The sequence below is a fragment of the Ovis aries genome, chromosome 10 (genome assembly GCF_016772045.2).
Source record: "Ovis aries strain OAR_USU_Benz2616 breed Rambouillet chromosome 10, ARS-UI_Ramb_v3.0, whole genome shotgun sequence".
NCBI classification, from domain to species: domain Eukaryota; kingdom Metazoa; phylum Chordata; class Mammalia; order Artiodactyla; family Bovidae; genus Ovis; species Ovis aries.
In genome coordinates this window covers 11907855-11927478 of record NC_056063.1, presented here as the reverse complement: position 1 = coordinate 11927478, position 19624 = coordinate 11907855, and the positions used below count along the sequence as shown (strand labels likewise).

The 19624-nt window shown below is 39.4% G+C and overlaps 1 protein-coding gene across 12 annotated transcripts in view; it reads right to left on the bottom strand.

Annotated features, from left to right (window-relative positions):
- NAA16 (N-alpha-acetyltransferase 16, NatA auxiliary subunit) overlaps nucleotides 1-19624 on the bottom strand; it is a 64097-nt gene that overhangs the window by 4246 nt on the left and 40227 nt on the right. For 6 of the 12 annotated variants that reach the window (XM_015098043.3, XM_027973514.2, XM_027973515.2 and 3 more), the window contains 9 exons: nucleotides 15605-15677; nucleotides 13392-13561; nucleotides 12902-13054; nucleotides 10999-11127; nucleotides 4949-5162; nucleotides 3844-4031; nucleotides 1697-1805; nucleotides 1173-1271; nucleotides 719-862 (listed from right to left, as the gene is read on the bottom strand). In XM_015098043.3, coding sequence (XP_014953529.3) covers nucleotides 719-862; nucleotides 1173-1271; nucleotides 1697-1805; nucleotides 3844-4031; nucleotides 4949-5162; nucleotides 10999-11127; nucleotides 12902-13054; nucleotides 13392-13561; nucleotides 15605-15677 — 1279 coding nt within the window. The other 6 variants (XR_006060906.2, XM_027973518.3, XM_027973519.2 and 3 more) reach the window with 6 other exon arrangements.

Sequence of the window (19624 nt, the reverse complement as noted above, 5' to 3'; positions counted from 1 at the left end):
TTGTCTTCAGCTCTTCTGCTATGGGTATTTTTACACAGCTGAGACTGTATTATACGTCAAGTCTGTCTATACACTGTTTGCCCCTGTTGTAAAGCTTTTGAACAGACATCACTTTCTATCACCACCTGGTGGTCCATCCTGTAGACCTACTACTGTTCCCCCTGTAACTGGACATCCATTAGATTTGCTTCCATCCTTTTCTTCATCCTTACACACAGAATTCCAGTTAATACCTTTGGCCTTAAAACTCTTTCTTTGCTTTGGATTCTTTAAAATTATTTACACAAGTATGAATAGCTATAGCAGAAGACAAAGTTCTTGATAAAAACGACAAACTGTTCTCCTGCTTGGTCAGGCCAATTCACACCTGCAGCAGTAAAATACAAGGCTGCTTATACGCTACAGCTTTCCCATACTTTAGCCTCCTTTTCTCAGACACGAATAGCCTTTCCTTTTAGGTGGTAGGTTAGGTTAGAGATCTTTCTTATTCTCAGGGGAGGCTTGTACTGCTGTGAACTTCTCTCAAGAGTTGCTTTGGCGGCATCCCATAGATTCAGTATGGTTGTTTAAAAATAATCTTTCCTAATCTGAAAGATCAAAATGGTACTGTGTGCTTTTTCTCTGATAGTTTGATCATCTTGCTAAACATTTTTTTTTTTTTCCATCACATTCTAACTTTTTGCTATAAACATTTTAACCCTGGGAGCTAAATACCAACCTGAAAGCAGATGCTGAAGAGAGGTAGCATTATGTTTGAGAAAATCCTCATTAAAACTTTCCAAGTCCTTGTTAACAAATATTTTCTGCATTTCCTGAGATAGAACTTTGCTCACGATGTCTGGAAGGTTACTGTGATTAGACACTATAAAAACAGAACATTTGTAGTTTACAGTATGTTTGGCCTGTCCTTTGAAACAAAATCAATTGAAATACATTCATATTTACTATTAAGCCTGATACATTTTACATAATAAAAATAGGAGTGCTCCTTTGGAATATAAATATATTCCAGCTTAAATTGCACTGATTTCTAACATATCTTTGCTAGTATCTTCATTTAAGTACTTTGCAAACTTTTTTCTTTGTACTAATCTCTTTCATGTCCAGCTTAATAGAAGATAGGTGAACTGTCATAATTATTTTTACATAAATATTACCTTTTTTATACTTACCAGATTTAGAGAATTTAATTAAACATTCATGTAGCCATGGGTTATTCTTATTGATAGCAAAAGCTCGTTTAACCGACTGCAGCATTAACAGAAACTTTCCTATGTCAAAAAAAATTATAAAAGTAACAGCATCAATATTTAAGTATGTTATTTTATTCCCTTTATTTTAGCCTCACTTAAAATCCAGAAACAAAGTATTATCTTTCCTATAATCTTCAAAAGCAAAATTCAAAGTTGATTTTGGTTATCAGTGACACTTTTATTTTCTAAAGAAATGCTTGAAAAATCATGAAGAATTACTTCAGGTAAACAATCTGTACGCCTATTCAAATAATTCATTTGATCATAATATTCTAATCTACTACTCAGTGAAGTTTTGAGTAGCAAAGGAAAAAGGGATTAAGAGCCTTTGTGGGAGGTTGAAATGAAGGTCTAAGAAACAAAAACAGATCTAACTCACAAACATTATACTGAATATGGTCACCAATAAAATAAAAAATTAAAATCTGAATCCAAACTATTACCTTTTCTAAAATATATTTCAAATGCTAACAGATGAGTGTCAATGTTATCAGCAACAAGGTTCTTAAGAGGTATAAGAAACTTGATAGCTTCTTCTAATGGATTTTCTATCTATTTTGAAACAGAAAGAAAAATTATTATATTTAAAAAGCAGTCACACAAGTCAAATTTCCCCCCAAATTTTATTGTAATGCATAGCTGAAGTAATCTACATAGTTCTTTTTATATAACTAGGAAGCAAAAAACAATTTTTAACTATCAACTATAAACAAAGTATAGTCAATACTTTTCAAAATGGGAATAGCTCTATTGTTTTCATGATTAGAAAATTCAAAAAAATTTTATAAAAATTAAAAAAATACAGAAAAGTGTTCTGTAGACTTAATGAAGTGGTACTACAAATACCATTATACTACCAAGCCCCTTAAACTACAGACATTCTAAAGTAAGGAGACAAATACAACTGCACGATGTAATTGAAAAAAAGTCAAGTTTAAAATACTAGATTCACAGTGAATAAACTAGAAAGCTAAATATTTCCCTAAATATGGTTCCTAAATAACTATTAATATTTTGAGAAAATTGTGGAGATAAGCTACTATTCTCTTTGCTGCTAAAACATTATCTAGCAAAGTATATAAAATGCTGCCATATTTCACTGTATTGCTGCTCTAACAAATTACCAAAAATTTACTGTATTAACACAAATTTAGGGATTTCTCTGGCGGTACCATGGTTAAGACTCTGTGCTCCCAGTGCAGGGGGCACGCATTCAATCTCTGGTTATGATAAGGACAGAGTAAAGGGACAAAGTAGGTGATTAAAGTTAATCCCACGAGGGAATTTAAGTAGAAAAAATGTGGGCGACCTCTTTAAGTTAATGATTACTCAAAGAAAGCAGGTTTACTTAACCACAAAACCAAGCAGCCTTGCTTGGCAGCAAAGTCCTGCAACAGAAGCACAGGACGTGCCCCAAACAATAAAAAGATGGTGGCACGAGGCCCACATCCTGCCCAGTGAGCTCAGCACATCAGTGATCCCGAGGACGTGCACACACAAGAGAGAGCAATGTGTGACCCGAGCCTGACCGTGTAGGGACAAGAAAAACGTCCCGGCCCAACCTGGAGGAGGAGCAGGTGATGGAAGCACAGCGTCCGCTCGAGAAGACACAGAGGTCCTCTCCCTCCTCCTCACTCGCGCTTTGATTACGGAACTGTAGCCGACCACGTTCTCGGGCGTGGCACTCCCCCACCTGCACACCTGTAAGCCTCCCAAGCGTCTAGTCTAACGGATCACTTGGCTCTTGCTGAAGTCTCTCTGCACCGAGACATACAGGACTGTGGTACTGGAGTTCTTTGGAGACCCTCAAATGACACCAAACGGTGTCAGTTGGGCCACCAAGTTCCCTCATGCCGCACACTGCAGCCAAAACGAAACAAAACCCCACAAATTTATCTGACACGGTTCTGCAGGTTAAAAGTCCAACGTGGGTCTCACTGCACTCCAAGAGGACTGCGTTTCCTCTTGGAGGTTTTAAGGGAGCGTGTTTCCACGCCTTTTCTCGGCCTCTTCAGGATGCCCACCTCTCCTGTCTCAGGGCCCCCACTCTCCTTCACAGGCAGCCACAGAGGACAGGGTCCTTTCCCATCACTCAGCCCTCCCTGCCTGCTGCCCTCCTCCCCCTAAGCCCCTGTGATTAACTACACTGGGCTCACTGGGTAGTCCAGGAATCCTCTCCCTGTCCAGTTTTTTATTTTTCAAATTTTTTTGGCTTCACCATACTTAAGGCATGTGGGATCTTAGCTTACTTGTCTTATTTAAAGGCCAGCTATATATAACCTTAAATTTCATTTGCCACCTTAGTTCTCTCTGCTATGTAACGTAACATATTCACAGTTTTCAGGGATTAGAACATGAACGCATTTGGAAGGCTATTATTCTGCCTCCCACAAGTACAACTCTACCTATAATCTGCATTAGCCCAAACTCACATATTATCACTTAAAAGTTACTGATGACCATCAAAATGATCTTAGCTAATACTACAAATTTGGCTTCTGATTTACAGATTCAAATAAATCATATTTATGGTCAGCAGAGAATTAAATAATACAAATCGTATCAAATAAACACAGTGTAGTCATCTCACCCTTTCTAATTTTTCAGGCAGAAGTTCTTCTTTGAGACCACTGGTTTCTTCTTCTTCATCCCGTTTTTTCTTTTGATTTTTTGGTTGATGTTCCCTTTCCACATGCTTTCTCTCTTCTACTTTAGCCTTTTTCTGAGCTCTTCTCTGCTTGCTAAGCATTTTCTTCAATTCTTTGGCTGGCAGGTTTTCTGTAAATATTCAAATGAATGAGAACTCTGAGTCAGTGCTCTCAATTTCCTCATATTCTTACTCAATGCATACTATTAGTATACCTGGCCTTCCCTGGTGACTCAGAAGGTGAAGAATCCGCCTGCACTGCAGGAGACCCGGGTTCAATCCCTGGGTTGGGAAGACCCCCTGGAGAAGGCAAAGGCTACCCACTCTAGTATTCTGGCCTGGAGAATCCCATGGACTACAGTCCATGGGTTGCAGAGAGTCAGACACAATTGGGCAACTGTCCCTAGTGTATCTGGGGGGACGGGGAGGTTTTGAGACAGTGTATTCCTAATGACTGACTGACATCTGGCACACCAAGGGCAACAGCAAACGCTGCAGCAACTGAAATCGACCAGCTCTAGCCTAGCTCTTCCTCCCACACAATACACGGGCTTAGGCAAATCCTCTCTCTCAATCTCAAGTCCCAAACTGTATAAAGTACAGCTGAAGATTATCCTTTTGGAAAGATTCAAGAAGTGAGACAAAGCACACAGGTATAAGTGATCAGAAATCTGCTTTCATGCCACTATTTCTCAAATATTCCTGGGTATTGACGTGTTAGTGAGTAAAACGTTGTATTTAGATATTCTCATTGGCATTACTCTTTTCAGTCAAGTAGGTATCAGAAGCTGTACAAATACATTTTTTTCTCTAAAAAGCTCAGTTATTTTCAATTACCATTTTAAAAAACAAAACAGCCCATAAACATCAATTACAGGACAACACCCTATCAACTTTTCTAAGTCTTCCCCCTACTTTTTTGGGGGTATATCCATTATCTAATGTTGCCTTCACACTCATTTGATAATATACTTTTTCATCACTAAGTTAATGACATTCTGAAATTCTGTGTTCTCAAGTCTCTTTAAGCAAGTCTCTTTTTAGTTACCTGAATTTCTTTCTTGTTGTTTGCTTTCACTGGTCAAGGGATTATCATACAGTTTCAAGTATATTTCAATAGCTGATCTAGCAGCCTTGAAATAAAATCCATGTCTCCTGAGTATATCTTCTAATCTCAGAAGGTCAACGTAGGCCCGAAGGGTCATCTTTCTCATGCAGTAAGTATGGAAGTCAAACTGATCGTCAGTTATCTCAGAAAAGTGCTTAAAAACAAAACCACAAAGTTATCCCTTACATTTATGTCAATAACGCCTACTTTTTGAAAAGAAAATCATAAAAAGCCCGTAAGATAATGTAAGCAGTCGCAATTTCACTTAGTTGCCCTCTCCAGGGTTTAACATACAAAGGACCTCAAGTTGTTCTTTGCATTCAACTTAAGCTTCTCTTCCTTACATTCCATCCCCATTCCCTATAAATCATGTTTCAAGATACCCAATTTATATGTAATAAGTGAGATGAGGGGAACTTCCTGGTAGTCCAGTGGTTAAGCCTAGAGGAAGAAATGGCAACCCACTCCAGACAGAGGAGCCTGGCGGGCTCCAGTCCATGGAGTCACTGCTGAGCACCAGCAGTGAGGACCCGGTGCTTTCAACCCAGGCTGGGGAACTAAGATCCCGCAAGCCATGTGGCACAGCCTAATAAAAGAAAGGCAGATGCCCAGGTTATTCTTTAAATCTGGAAATTAGAATATACCAATATTTTAGTTTTAATAAATACTTCTCAGTATTCCCTCAAAATCAGCAAGGTAGAGCTAAACAGAGCTCTCAATGGAGACTAAACATATACAGGTTTACACTGAATGTCTATGCATCAGATGGTTCTCCTCAACCATGACCTCTTCGAGGACAAACCTGTCATATCCATCCCCACTCCCTGGCACAGGGCCTAGCACAGAAGACATTCAGTAAGCGTAATATGTGCCAACTCAAGAGAGAAGCTGCTTTTCAGGCATGTGACTTCGTAATTTCCTACAGCCTCAATTATTTAACCTAAGTTAAGAATAAAAAATATATATACAGCCAATCTCATAGGTTGTTAGGGGATCAAGTAATTATTTTAAAGTTCATTCTAAACATAAACTGCTTCACAAGCACAGACTGTTATAGCTTTCTCTCACTCATTAAACTCGTTTATCTAACTATACCCCATTTTAGCAAAAGTTTTAAATCTGGAGTCTGTGTATAAATAAGCAAAGTAACGTTTTTCTAAGGAGAGAGCTTGAAGCTTTCAACTGATTCTCAAAGGGCCCATGGCCCCCAAAGGGTTAAGAACTAATCCCTTACATGAAAGAAAAGATGACTAACTCCCCAACCAAACAATTTATACTTTTATTTTCTTCCCTACGTGCATCTCCACCTCCATCTTCTTTCTTTTTCCCTACTTCAGCTGTTCCAAAAATATATAGAAAAATGAATGATTCATTACACAAACACAGATCAAACTCTTCTGCTACTTCATCTCCCTCTGTCCTGGGGGCCTAGTAACTCATTCGATAATTTTAGTTATCTTGGTAACTAGAAATACATCATACACAGAATTACATTAAGAGCCTGATATTCTAAAATATTAAGATAAAAAGAATAAATGTACACAGTGTAAGGGAAAGAAACGGTGAAAAAAATGACTATTCCACATTAGTTTATATTTACTACTTCACGAACAATGCTTTAATGGTATATCTGAAAGTTTCATTCCTCCCATCAATAAGACAAATCAAATAACTTTTTTTAATGAAGGCATTACATAATTGTTCACGGTTAATATAAATCACATTATACCTAGCACTATAATATCTTAAAATTCAATACAACTGACTGAGGAAAAATGGCAGTGCCCCAAATCATGGAACACATGAGACGAAAACGTCTAAGAGGTTGCAGTGTTCTTAGGGCGAGAAGCCTTTATGTGTAAAAAAAAAGAAAAAAAAAGGCAGATGCAAGTTTCAAGAGACATTCCTAGAGCATGAGGTTTGAGTGAGGTCTCGAGGGAGCCACACGGAACCACAAGCGTGTAAGCCGCCTCTTTATCAGTAACCGCCCATAGGCCGCCTCTCTCCAGCCACCGTCTTCCAGAAACAAAGCAACCCACTTATCCTAGTGTGTCTGAGGCTTTCTCAGTTCTTGCGCTCAAAGCCCTGTGTCTCAGGAACCTGCTCAGGATGGCATATTCCTACTTAAGAACAACTAAATCATCTTAGGCTGACTTTCTTACCACTTCGTTTTGAAACGAACATGGACAAAGAAGTTGCAAAGACGGTACAGGGGTGTCCTATATCCCCTTCGCTCAGTGTCCCCACCAGGTTACATCCTGCAGTTAGCTGCCAACACAAACAGCTGAGATGGGCTTGATGTGTGTGAACAGTTCCATGTGACTTCACCATACGGAGGTCTCTCTAACTACAATGCAGGGGACACAAGCTCAGTTCCTGGGTGCGGAACTATTGGGTCCACGTGCCACAACTCTGAGAAGTGTGCACGCCTCAACAAAGATCTCGTGGGCGGCAACGCGGGCCTGACACAGCCATACACAAACAAACAAGTAAAAGAAGTAATAGCCAGACCAACCAGGGCAACGAGCAACTCTTAATTCCTTTATAGAAAATCTGTCGTTATAAAGTAAGTGCCAACTTGATAAAGATGAAGGCGCAATGGAAGATAAAGTGCGGGCTTCCTTGTGGCTCAGTGGAGAAGAATCCCCTTGCCAATGCAGGAGACATGGGTTCACTCCCTGATCCAAGATCCCATATGCTGTGGAGCAACTAAGCCTGTGCGCCCCAATTACTGCCCTTGTACTCTAGGGCCCTGGAACTGCAACTGCTGAAGCCTGTGCGCCCTGGAGTCTCTGCTCTGCAACAAGAGAGGCCACCACAATGAGAAGCCAGGTGCTACACCTAGAGAAAAAGTCCACACAGCACTGAAGACCCGGCACAGCCATAAATAAATAAAATTAATAATTAAAAAAAGATAAAGTTATGAATGTCCTATGGTTTTGATCTACTGGAAACCTTAGATCTTATCAAAAAGTTTTAGAAATATGCACTGCTCCTCTCAGATATAAATCTACATGCTAAAATAATGAGAAACTAATCACCTGAAAAAAAGGTGGGGGGGGAGCTCAATTCTTGAAAGAAAAAATAGTTAAAAATATTATTCTGAATACAAGTTTATAGCCAATAGTCTGAAGGTGGTCATTCTGTCTTATTTTTAATAAAGCTTAAGTTCTAAACATCGGATTGGGTTGGACTACATAATCACTACATGTAATCTTAAACCCTGTAAGGAAGGCAAGGAGGAGGCAGAAAAAGGACTACAGTGGACCATTCTAGAATTCTAACATTTCAAATCCAATTAGTAAGAGTGCAAAGCAGTACGTCCTAGGCAGAAACTGCCTTCAGTGAAAGAATTCTTGAAGGCAGAAGGACTCAAGTCCTTCTTGGAACTTAGTTCTCTATTCAATAACCTTCTATTTAGAAGGTCAACTGCAAAATTATATATATATATATACTGTATATATATATATATATATATATATTTTTTTTTTTTTGCCACACAACATGTAGATCTTAGTTCCCTGAATAGGGATTCAAACTGTGCCCCCACTGCATTGGCAAAGCACAGTCTTGACCACTGGACTGCCAGGGAAGTCCCCAAAGTTTTATTTTTGAATAAGGTGCTCGTTTCTTTACTAAAATATTTAAAACCCAGGCACAAAGGTAACTCAAATAGGTATCTGTTGTATCTTTTAATTATGTAATTACTCCTAAATCCTTACAATTGTTGTCATTAAGAATTTTCTTTTAGATGACATTAATGTTATTAGAAACTCATTTCAGAGAGCTCTCTGGCGGTCTGGAGATTAAGAATCAGCCTTCCAATGCAGGGGACCTGGGTTCCATCCCTGGTAAAGGCACTAAGACCCCACAGGCCTGGGGGCAACCACACCTGCTCAAGACAGGGAGAGCAGCCAGCGCTGGGACGACTGAGCCTGTGCACCACAGCCGCTGAAGCCCCGCTTCACAAGAGAAGCCCTCGCGCCAGAACTAGCGAAGCTCCTTCGGGCCGCGACAGAGACCAGCACAGCCAGCATGGGACAGAAGAGTTAATCATTTCAGAAGCATTCATCAGCAAACAATCGCCCTCTCTACTCTACACTAATGTTTCTCCTTTTAGCGTGAATTATCTCACTATAGAGACTAGCTTCTAAGCGTAATGCGAATAGGATCTTTTCTTCTGTCTCTGCCTCTGGCTGTATTTTTAAGGACCAACAGCAAACCCTAAAGATACTTAGTAACGTTTCCAACGATGATAATTACATAACATAACCAGAGGGTGATGATTTCTACCATCTCTGATAACCAGTGATCGTCTGTTAATTTTTTTTTTCCTTAAAAAATGCTTTCTACCAGTCAAAACACATTTTTTAAACTGGAAATACAGGTGACCCTTGAACAATACCATGTGGGCCCACTGATATGTGAGTTTTTTCCAACAGTAAATTCTACAGGACCACGTGATCATGGTTGGTTGCATCCATGGATACAGAAACAGGGATATGTTGGAACCACGTATACAAAGGACCAACTGTAAGTCACAGGGAGATTTTCAACTTCCCAGAGGGTTGGCATCCCACACTCACTTTGTTCCAGGGTCAACTGTAGTTATTCAAAACCACTAAAAACTCAGGAGAAAGCATAATCTAAATGAAACTTAGTAATGGAACAGCTGGTAATCACAGTCAACAATTTCTTAATAAAAAACATTAAAAAGAATAAAGTAGTCACTAATGCTAGGAGGAATGGGACTAGAGATGGAGAAGTTCCCAATGATCCCAAGGTGCTGAAATCTGACTTCCACAGAAAGTCTGATCAACTCCTAATTATAGTCGTGCTGGAACAACTAATATGTAAGTGCCAAGCTACAGCTCCTTGAGAATGTTCTGGGTAACAGAAATGCATCTTTCCTTAGTAACGAGCAGAATGCTTTTAAAGTGACGATCGTCTAGGATGTCAAAACAAGCTAGTGATCTATGGTTTGGTCACTGAAATCAGAGCCTGACTTAAACTTAGGATGCTTGGATATTGCCTGAATATTTCACATATCATCCAAAGGCTTTACAGTTTCCGAGGAGATGAGAAGGGTTTTCCCCAGCAATCAGCCATCAAGTTTAGGCTTAAAAAGCAAAGAACAAAGCAAAAGCTACACTACTTCTGAAAGGGCTCTAACGGAGTCTTAGTTCCAGTTCCCGACCAAAGCCACCCCCTAAGAGGCCCAGCCTTCCTTTGGGCAACTTCACAACTTTCATGTGGGGAAGAAGGCCAAAGTGGCTGCCAGGGTGCAGACCGCAGGCTCACCTGACTGCGCCAGCTCAGGACGGGGCTGCCGAGTGACCCCTGGCTGAAGGCTGCTGAGGCCTGCCTCGGGGGTGCATTGCGGCTCTTTTCCTCCCGTGGTCCATTTGGAAGGAGAGTGCTTCGGAGATGACAAAGAACAGGAAAACAAAAATTCACACACAAGGAAAAGAAAAGTCCCCCTTCCTAAGGCACATCGCACACAAGATCCTAGAAAGTCGTAACATAAGCCTGCAAGCCAGCCCCACGTTGGGTACAGAAGTGCAGGAGGTGAGAACACACACCCTGGGAAGACAAACTGGAGAGAGGCTGACTACAGAGCAGATCCTGACACAGAGCGGAGAGAGGTGGCCCTCGGCCTGTGCATCTTTCCAGGCTGGGGATGAAAATCAAGTAACGGCCCAATTAGGAAAGAGAAATTTTGAGTACATGTTAGTAATAGCAACAGTAACTTAACTAATCCTTCTCTTCTTGCTTCAGACAAAAATATGCAGACATGTCTACCTCATTACCACCTGAGGATCCAAAGAAAGGAATCATTTATTCACAATTTCTGAATGTTTGAAAGGCTAAAGATCGATAATTTTTTCACAGTGAAGTTTTCCAAAGTCGTTAGAAGAGGTAGATGAGCCCTTGTAGAAATCTACTTGCTTTTCTGGAGAAAAATGAAGCCCAAACTCTTGTTAACTTACCCTTTCGACTTCATGGCACTTTTTCAAAGCGTCCCCGTACCTTCCCAGGCGCTGGTAAGCGGAGATGCACTCCGTCTGAAACCACATGCACTGCATCTCATTTAGGTTCTCCATGGCAGACGTCCCTTCCTGAAACGGAAGCAACCACAAATAAAGAAAGCAAACGACACAAGAGAGCCCCAAAACCCCGTTTTCTCTTTTACAACAATGTCTATGAGGATTACGGCGACAATAAGTAGCAGTGACAAATTATATAATAAACACATCAACATGCTTCCGAAAGGCTCCTACCAACTTGAAACTGTATGCCTTATTTACCCAACTCTCTTGAGACAGTCAACAACCCACACAGAAAAGACTACAGGTAACTGGAGCTAAGTTTTAAACACCAAAGCTTTCATTTAACCTATTTAAGACAGGGATCCTATGAAGCACCTGTCTTCTGTCTATTAAGCAAAAGCCACTTAACCTTTCCCTTGCTGACCTAGGATCACTGCTATTTGCAACATTGTTTTCAAATCTCTTCATAGCAGTTTCCAGCCTGCTTTTCAGTTTTGCAAGTCTCCTTCCTCCACATCAAGCCATCAGCTGTCACTTCCTTTCAGAACTATGTCTATGAGGATTATGATGACAGTAAGGGGCAGTAGTGAATTAAATGAAAGAATATTCGCTAATTCGGGCCCAGTGTGTATCACGGGAGAATGCAAAGCACAGAGTGCCTGGTCTCAGTGCAGGGACGTGGAGCTCTGCCACAATGTAGGACAGTTATTTAAAATGCATTCTACGGGACCCCAAGAATGACAGCAAAGATATGGGTATATTTACGTAAGTTCAGTCTTCCATTTCTTTTTCACACCCACTGTTTATCAGTTTAATTTTCAGAATTCTCATTGAAAGTATAAAAACCAGTTATCTCTGGGTAAACAAAATTATGGTGGCATTTTATGTCTTCTTCATGGCTACAGGTACTCCATCGTTTGATAACTACATATGTTTATAAGAAATTAACTGTATTTTTCATTTCAAAACTTTACCAACCTGAACTATTCAACCTGCCCCAGCAACTCTACAAATATTATAAACTGAAAAATCTGCAAGAAGGAAATAGGAGCACTTCACTTACGTATTACAGAGCAGATGTGAACTGGTATGGAAGTCGTTAGCAGCCCTCCTCCCCCAGCTCACTGCTGCCCACCACCATCAGGGACTCGCCTGGCCAGTGAAGCAATGCGTAACTAACTACATGGCACAGCAAGCTGTCAAGAGTGGACGGCTGGAGGCGATTATGACGAGCAAGCTGAGCCCGACTTTGGGAACTATCTTCCTCAAACAGCTGAACTTGCCCCTTCTTTCTCACTCTCCTGGGTCTTTTCAGACATGTCCTAGTTGGCCGTGGTCTGCTGCGTGGGTGTTTTGTTGTTGTTTTTTAAACTACTGAACTTATTTAACTTAAATACTCTCATTTCTAATTGTACTTCTATTGTACTTTACTTCTCTACAGGGCTTCCCAGATGGCTCAGTGGTAAAGAATCTGCCTGAAAATGCAGGAGACAAAGGACACAGATTTCGATCCCTGGGTCAGGAAGATCCCCGGAGAAGAAAATGACAACCCACTCCAGCATTCTTGCCTGGAAAATCCCAAGGACAGAGGAGCCCAGCAGGCTATAGTGCACAGGGCTGCACAGAGTCGGACATGACTGAAGCGACTTAGCACGCACACACCAGAAGCACATGCACGCTCATCAACCACAGTAAGCAATCACACTTAGGATAGGAGCTAAATAAGATAAAAAAAAAAGACGACAAATATGAATTCCAAGGAACTATACCAGCAAACTTCACGCATCACCAGAGAATTCAAGTTTAATTTTACTAACTCAGACAATGACATGCTATTTCTTACCCTTGTGAACTTGGAGCACATTTCCTCTGCTTCCTTTATCATATTTGCCCGAAGCATATACTTTGCGCATTTGGAATTGATGAATCTATCAGCCGTATCCAAAGACTGAGCTTCATCCATCCACTTGACAGCTTCTCTGAGATTACCCATATGCTTTAAGAGATCAAAGTATTAAAGACATCACTGTTATGATTAAGAGAATATGGGTACGATACAATAGAAAAAGTTCTTAAAGACAAATGAGAAATGTTACATATATGTCAAATCTATCTAGAATTTTTTAGATACATTAAAATTCATATTTACTAAGAGCTGAATGAAACGATTAACACTGACTATATGACTATGCAACATAGAACTCCTTAGGATTATTAGCGTATGGGGAATAAATAATCGGGGTGCCCTAAAAGTTATCTCCACACAGAAAACTCCATGGGTCCTTAAATGGCCAAATTCTTCAACTATTCAAAATACATGGCCAAGATTTTACCTTGTAAATTTTTGCTTTCATATAGAATAATTCTATTAGAGTTGGAGTGCTAGCAATTGCAGCATTAATATAATCCAAAGCCAAAGAATACTGCCCAAGCTTATCAAAGTGCTGTGCCAGGAAGTACTGAACCCAGAGTAGTGTCGTTGGGGGTTCCTTCTCCCCGTTTTCTGCAATCAAACAAACACAAAATTATTATAAGGAATGAGGCAAAATGAAGCAACTCGCTTTCTTTCTCCCAATGCATAATGAAATCAATAACTATTAGAATAAAAATCCAGTAAACATGACCAATTTCAACAGAAAGAGATACAACCTCAAGCCACCAAGTTCAGGGAGCAGCAGCCGAGCAGAGCAATGATGCTGCTTTCACAAGCTTCTACCCACACCTCATGCCAAGCAAAGAGGCTGGGAGAGGAGGCAGGTTAACCTAACTACGAACTCTCAGGCTGAGAGCATTAAGGCAGCAGGTCCAGGAAAAGCCAAGGAAAACAGCCTGGAGAAAACACAACCCTAACCACCACGTAAAACTTCCACAGAGGCAAGAACTGCCAGGGCTTACGTGGATCATCCAGGCCTTGACATAGACCAGGGAAACCCCAAGTTGAAGGGTATCAGGAGGGTACACTCTTGACAAGATTGTCACAAACAACCATCTGACCTCTATCTGGGTCCCCATTCTGTGCCCTGAAACTACAGAAGAATAAACAAGAAAACACCTAGCTCTCAAAATGGGTATCAGAAGGGAAGACACACAGGTATAAAATGAGGAAGAGCAGAAAGGAGAATTTACTCATGTTACCTCAGAAGACAAGAAGGTCTCCTAGACTAGCTGACCAAATGAAACGACAATGCAAACACACAAATTAACATAAATCAAGACACAAATAATAAATATAAGCAAAGAGCCAAGCATTATCTTGCTCCTCTCATATACACTGTATTTAAGGGGGGTTAAATATCTGAGGAGGAAAAGTTCTTTACAAGAACTCCAGCCAACATTAATAAATGCAGAAGGAATGATGATCGGAAGGAAATAAGGGATCAAGGCAATTTTTGCAGTGGCTGCAAAAATCATCAGGTAAGTGACCGATAAGAATCACGCACGGCCAGATTAGGCTGACAAACATCTAGATTCTGATGAATCTGTGTTTCACAAGAAGACAACCAGAATGTCTTCGGCCTTCAGATGTGCTGTAACAGGAAGTTCAAAGTGTCACCTGTGAAGTACTCTAATCAAGCCTATAAACCTAGGGGACTTCCCCAGATGAACAGTGCTCAGGACTCTGTGCTTATACTGCAGCGGCAAGGGTTCAGTCCCTGGTCGGGGAACTAAGATCTTTTATGTTATACAGCACAACATGCAAGAAAGGAAAAAAAAAAGCCCATAAATCTAACTTGAAGTTTGTAAGAAATATGGATGACAGCAAGATGTATTAAACGCTACCATGAGAAAATAGTCGGCAAAATTCAAAGCATGGTGCGTTCCATGAGACAAATGACCTTTCAACAAACAGCCTTTAAAAAGAGGGGAGAAAGGATAGTACCACCCAAGATTAAAAGAGTATCAGAAACATAACAAATGTAAACTGTGGACCTAAGCTGGATCCAGATTCAAAGAAACCAATTATACATTTTTTTAAATAGTCAGGAAAATCTGCATGTGGACCAGGTGTTAAGATGTGTGGTCTGAGAGTTCATTTTGTGGAAGACACACTAGGGCTCCCCATGGCTCAGCAGTGAAGAATCCACCTGCAGTGCAGGAGACGCGGGTTCCACCCCGGGTCAGAAGATGCCCTGGAGGAGGGCATGGCAACCCACTCCAGTACTCCTGCCTGCAGAACCCCATGGACAGAGAAGCCTGGCGGGCTACAGGCCATGGGCTCGCAAAGAGTCAGACAGGACTGAGCACACGAACACAAAACTAGGAATTCAGGAAAAATACATCTAAACATTAACTACTGGATCTTGGTCAAGCTACTCAACCACTGGACTCTGTTTACTCATATTAAAATGAGGTTAACTCCCACTTCACAAGATTACGGAAATTTTTAATTACTTTAGGTTGCAAGTGCTCTTCTCATTTCATTCACTAATTAAAAAACTAGTGAACAGCTATCATGTAGCACATAATGAACATAATTTTACTGTAAGTGATTAAAAATGGACTGAAATGAATAATCAAATTTCAACTCAATCTAATTTAAACTTACCATAAGGGCTAAAAAAGTCACATGTTTTAAGAGAGGTTTCATAATTAGTAACAAGCTCCTGGATTATGGAAACCTGTTAAAGAAACATAGTTTTAAAAAATATTTTATTAAAATATTTTATTTATTATGGATTAAATTAGATTTGGAAACAATATACAGTTTATTTCAGAACAATAAATTAACTATAAATTGAGATGCCTGCTTTCCCCACTCCCACCCTCCATGTTAGAAGGAAAATGAGAAAAACACAGAAAATGTACTGCTATCTTTATTAATAGTAAAATAGAATCTCATTCATTTCTCATCTCAATAATTAGTTTCAATTTATGAAACTAATGGACACATTATCACTAGTTACCACACACTCCCTTTTGGCCAGTGAACACACCTGTGTAATTTATTAGCAGTTTATCGCTTTTTGCTTCCCACTGTCACAGGGTGAAGCTGTAAGCCATTCTATTCTCAGACTTTCTAAAATGCCAATACAAAAACAGTCAAGTGAAATAATCTAAACTACACAGTGAGTTGATGGAAGAAGTTAAGTAAACTCGTAATTAAATGTCTAAACTCTGTTTTCAGTGATCATTTTAATAAATTGTCATTCCAATGCTATACTTAGGTAGGACTAAAATATCATGAGCTACACTGCAAACACGCTATGCCCAGAAAGCACAAAACAAAAGTGACATGAATTAGAGTGGCAGGAAAAAAGCAGCTTCTGTGTACAGGCTGTAATGTTCAGAATGCATCAGAAAATATAGCCATCTTACTTATGAACTTCAGAAAAACAAAGGTCAAAAGTGAAGAAAAACAATTAAAATTTATAACAGTATGTGATCAATACAGTATTATTTTTATAATAATATATTTTTATAATAATATATTATTATTACTTTAATACCATCCCACTGACAGCAGTCAAAAAACAAAGATCAAATTAAAACACTTCTCAGGCCTATATATATTTCTGGTAAGAATACTGCACTATATGGTGTAATTCTCTCAGACAGAAGGGCAATAAGGAATACGTGGGACAACATGTAACAGTGGGGGAAATACGTAACATAAACCAAAAAAAGGAAGAATTTACACTCATTACTGAAAATACGACCAAGTGGATTAGGGTAGTGGAATATGAATACAGTCTTAAAAAAAAAAAAAGTAACAATAATGCTGTATTATTTAATAAGATATTTAAAACAAAGATCATTTTAAAAGAATGTTTATTAAAATCGGAACAGACCTATTATCTAGTAAGGAGATTAAACAAGAAATCAAAACCTACCAACAAAGAACAGCCCCAGACCCTATGGCTTCAATGGTAAAATCTACTGAACAGTTTAAAAACTAACACCAAACTTTCCCAAAAAACTGAAATGAAGGGAACACTTCCAAAATCATTCCACGAGGCCAGCATTACTCTCATACCAAAATCAGAAAAAAACACCACAAGAAAGCTACTGACCAATACTCAGGATGAATAAATACAGATGCAAATCCTCAACAAAATACTAGCATATAGGCCTCAGCAGCATGCTAAAAGGATCACACATCATGACCGGGAGGAATTTATTCCTGGAATGCAAGGACGGTTTACCTTAAAACTGATCAATATAATATGCCATATCACCAAAATGAAGGAAAAAGCCCCACGTAATTATCTTACTTGCTGCACAGAAAGTATGTGATGAGTTTCACCACTCTCTCATTTTAAAACCACTTATCGAACCACGAATAGAAGGAAATTATCTCAATATAATTGATGACAAATACGAAAAACCCACAATGAACATCAGACTCCGTGGGGAGAGACAAAGTATTTCCACTACTAAGATCAACAACAAGGCAAGGATGCCTGCTTTCATCACATCTAGTCAACACAGTTCTGCAAGTCCTACTGCTGGAGGGCGAGAAAGAGAAATAAAAGGCATCCAAACCGTAGACAAAGAAGTAAAATCTTCTCTGCAGATGTTTCACAAAAAACCAGCCAGACACAGAAAGTCAATACACAAAAATCAGCTGCACTTTTACACATAAAAAATCTGAAAAGGAAATTACTACATCAACTTCATTCACAATAGCATCAAAAAGAATAAAATGCTTAGAAATAAACTTAACCAAGGAAGTGAAAGGCTTGTACAATGAAAACTATAAAACACTGATGAAAAAAATTCAAGATGACATAAATAAATGAAAACACATCCCATATTCATGAACTGGAAATTTTAATATTATTAAAATATCAATACTACCCAAAGAGACCTATAAACTCAAAGCTATCTCCATCAAAATCCCAGTGTTTTTTTTACAGAAATAGACAAGCCTGTTCTAAAATTAACATTTGGACTCTCAAAGAATCCAAATAGCCAAAATAATCTTTAAAAAGAACAAAACCAAGAAGACTCACTTCTGATTTCAAAACATACTACAAAGTTACAGTAACTGAAAAAAAAAAAATACAGTGTGGTATTAGCATAAAGATGGACATAGGGACTAATGGAATAGAATCGAGAGTCCGGAAACAACGCTCACATTGGTGATCTTTTACAAGAGTGTCAAGACCAATCAATGGAGAAACAGAAGTCTTTCAACAAATGGATTGGGAAAACTAGATGTGCACATGCAAAAGAATGAAGGTGACCTTAACCTAATTCCATACACAAAAATTAACCCAAAGGACCAAAGACCTAAAACAATGAAACTCTTAGAGGAAAACATAGGACAAAAGCTCCAGAGTATCAGGCTTGACAATGATTTCTTGGATATACCACCAAAGGCACAAGAAAAAATTGACAAACTGGACTTCATGAAAAGTGAAAAATGTGTACAGTCAGATGCCGTCCACAGAATGGCCACCCCCAGAGCGGGAGAAAATATTTGCAAATCATGTATCTAACAAGAGGTTAGTATCCAAAATACAAAGAGAACTAAAATTCAACAACAAAAACCCCATTCAATGTTTGATAAAATACTTAACAAACATTTGTCCAAAGATATACAAACAGCCAGTAAGCACATGAACAGATTTGCAACATTACCAGTCATTAAGGAAATACAAGTCAAAACTATGAAGAGATGCCACGTCACACCAGGAGGATGGCTATCTAAAAACAAACAAAAAACAGAAAACAACAACTGTAGACAAGGATGTTAAAAAAAAAAAAAAGGAAACTTTGTGCACTACTGGTGGAAAATGGTACAGCTGCTGTGGAAAGCGGCATGGCAGTGCCTCAAAAAATTAAAAATAAGACTACCAAATAAAAAATTAAAAATAGGACTACTTCTGCTATGGACTTCCCTGGTGGCTCAGATGGTAAAGCGTCTGTCTACAATGCGGGAGACCTGGGTTCAATCCCTGGGTTGGGAAGATCCCCTGGAGAAGGAAATGGCAACCCACTCCAGTACTATTACCTGGAAAATCCCATGGACAGAGCAGCCTGGTAGGCTACAGTCCATGGGGTCGCAAAGAGTCGGACACGACTGAGTGACTTCACTCACTCTGCCATAGATCCAAAAGAACTGAAAGCAGATCTCCAAGAAATATTTGTACACCTATGTACACAGCATTGCTCGTAACTGTCAAAACGTGGAAGCAACCCAAATGTGGGAGAGACATAGGACAGGTATTATTCAGCCATGGAAAGAATTCTGCAGTGTGTTACAACATGGACGAACCTTGAGGACATCACGCAGAAGGGAATAATCTAGTCACAAAGAGACAAATACCATCTGATTCCACTTACATGAGTTGCTTAGAGGAGCCAAAATCACAAAGCTGTTAAGTTTAATAGTTGTTGCTAGGGGCTAGAGGCAGTGAAAAACAGAGTTACTGTTTAATAGGGACAGTTTTATTAATAGTGCCACAAGATTAAAAGAGTTATGGGGATGGATGGTGGTCATGGTTACAAAAAAAGGTGAATGTGTTTAATACCATTAAATCATACACTTAAAAATGGTCAACATGGTAAACCTTATGTTAAGTGTATTTTGCCACCTAACAACAACAGTGGTTCTAAAAGC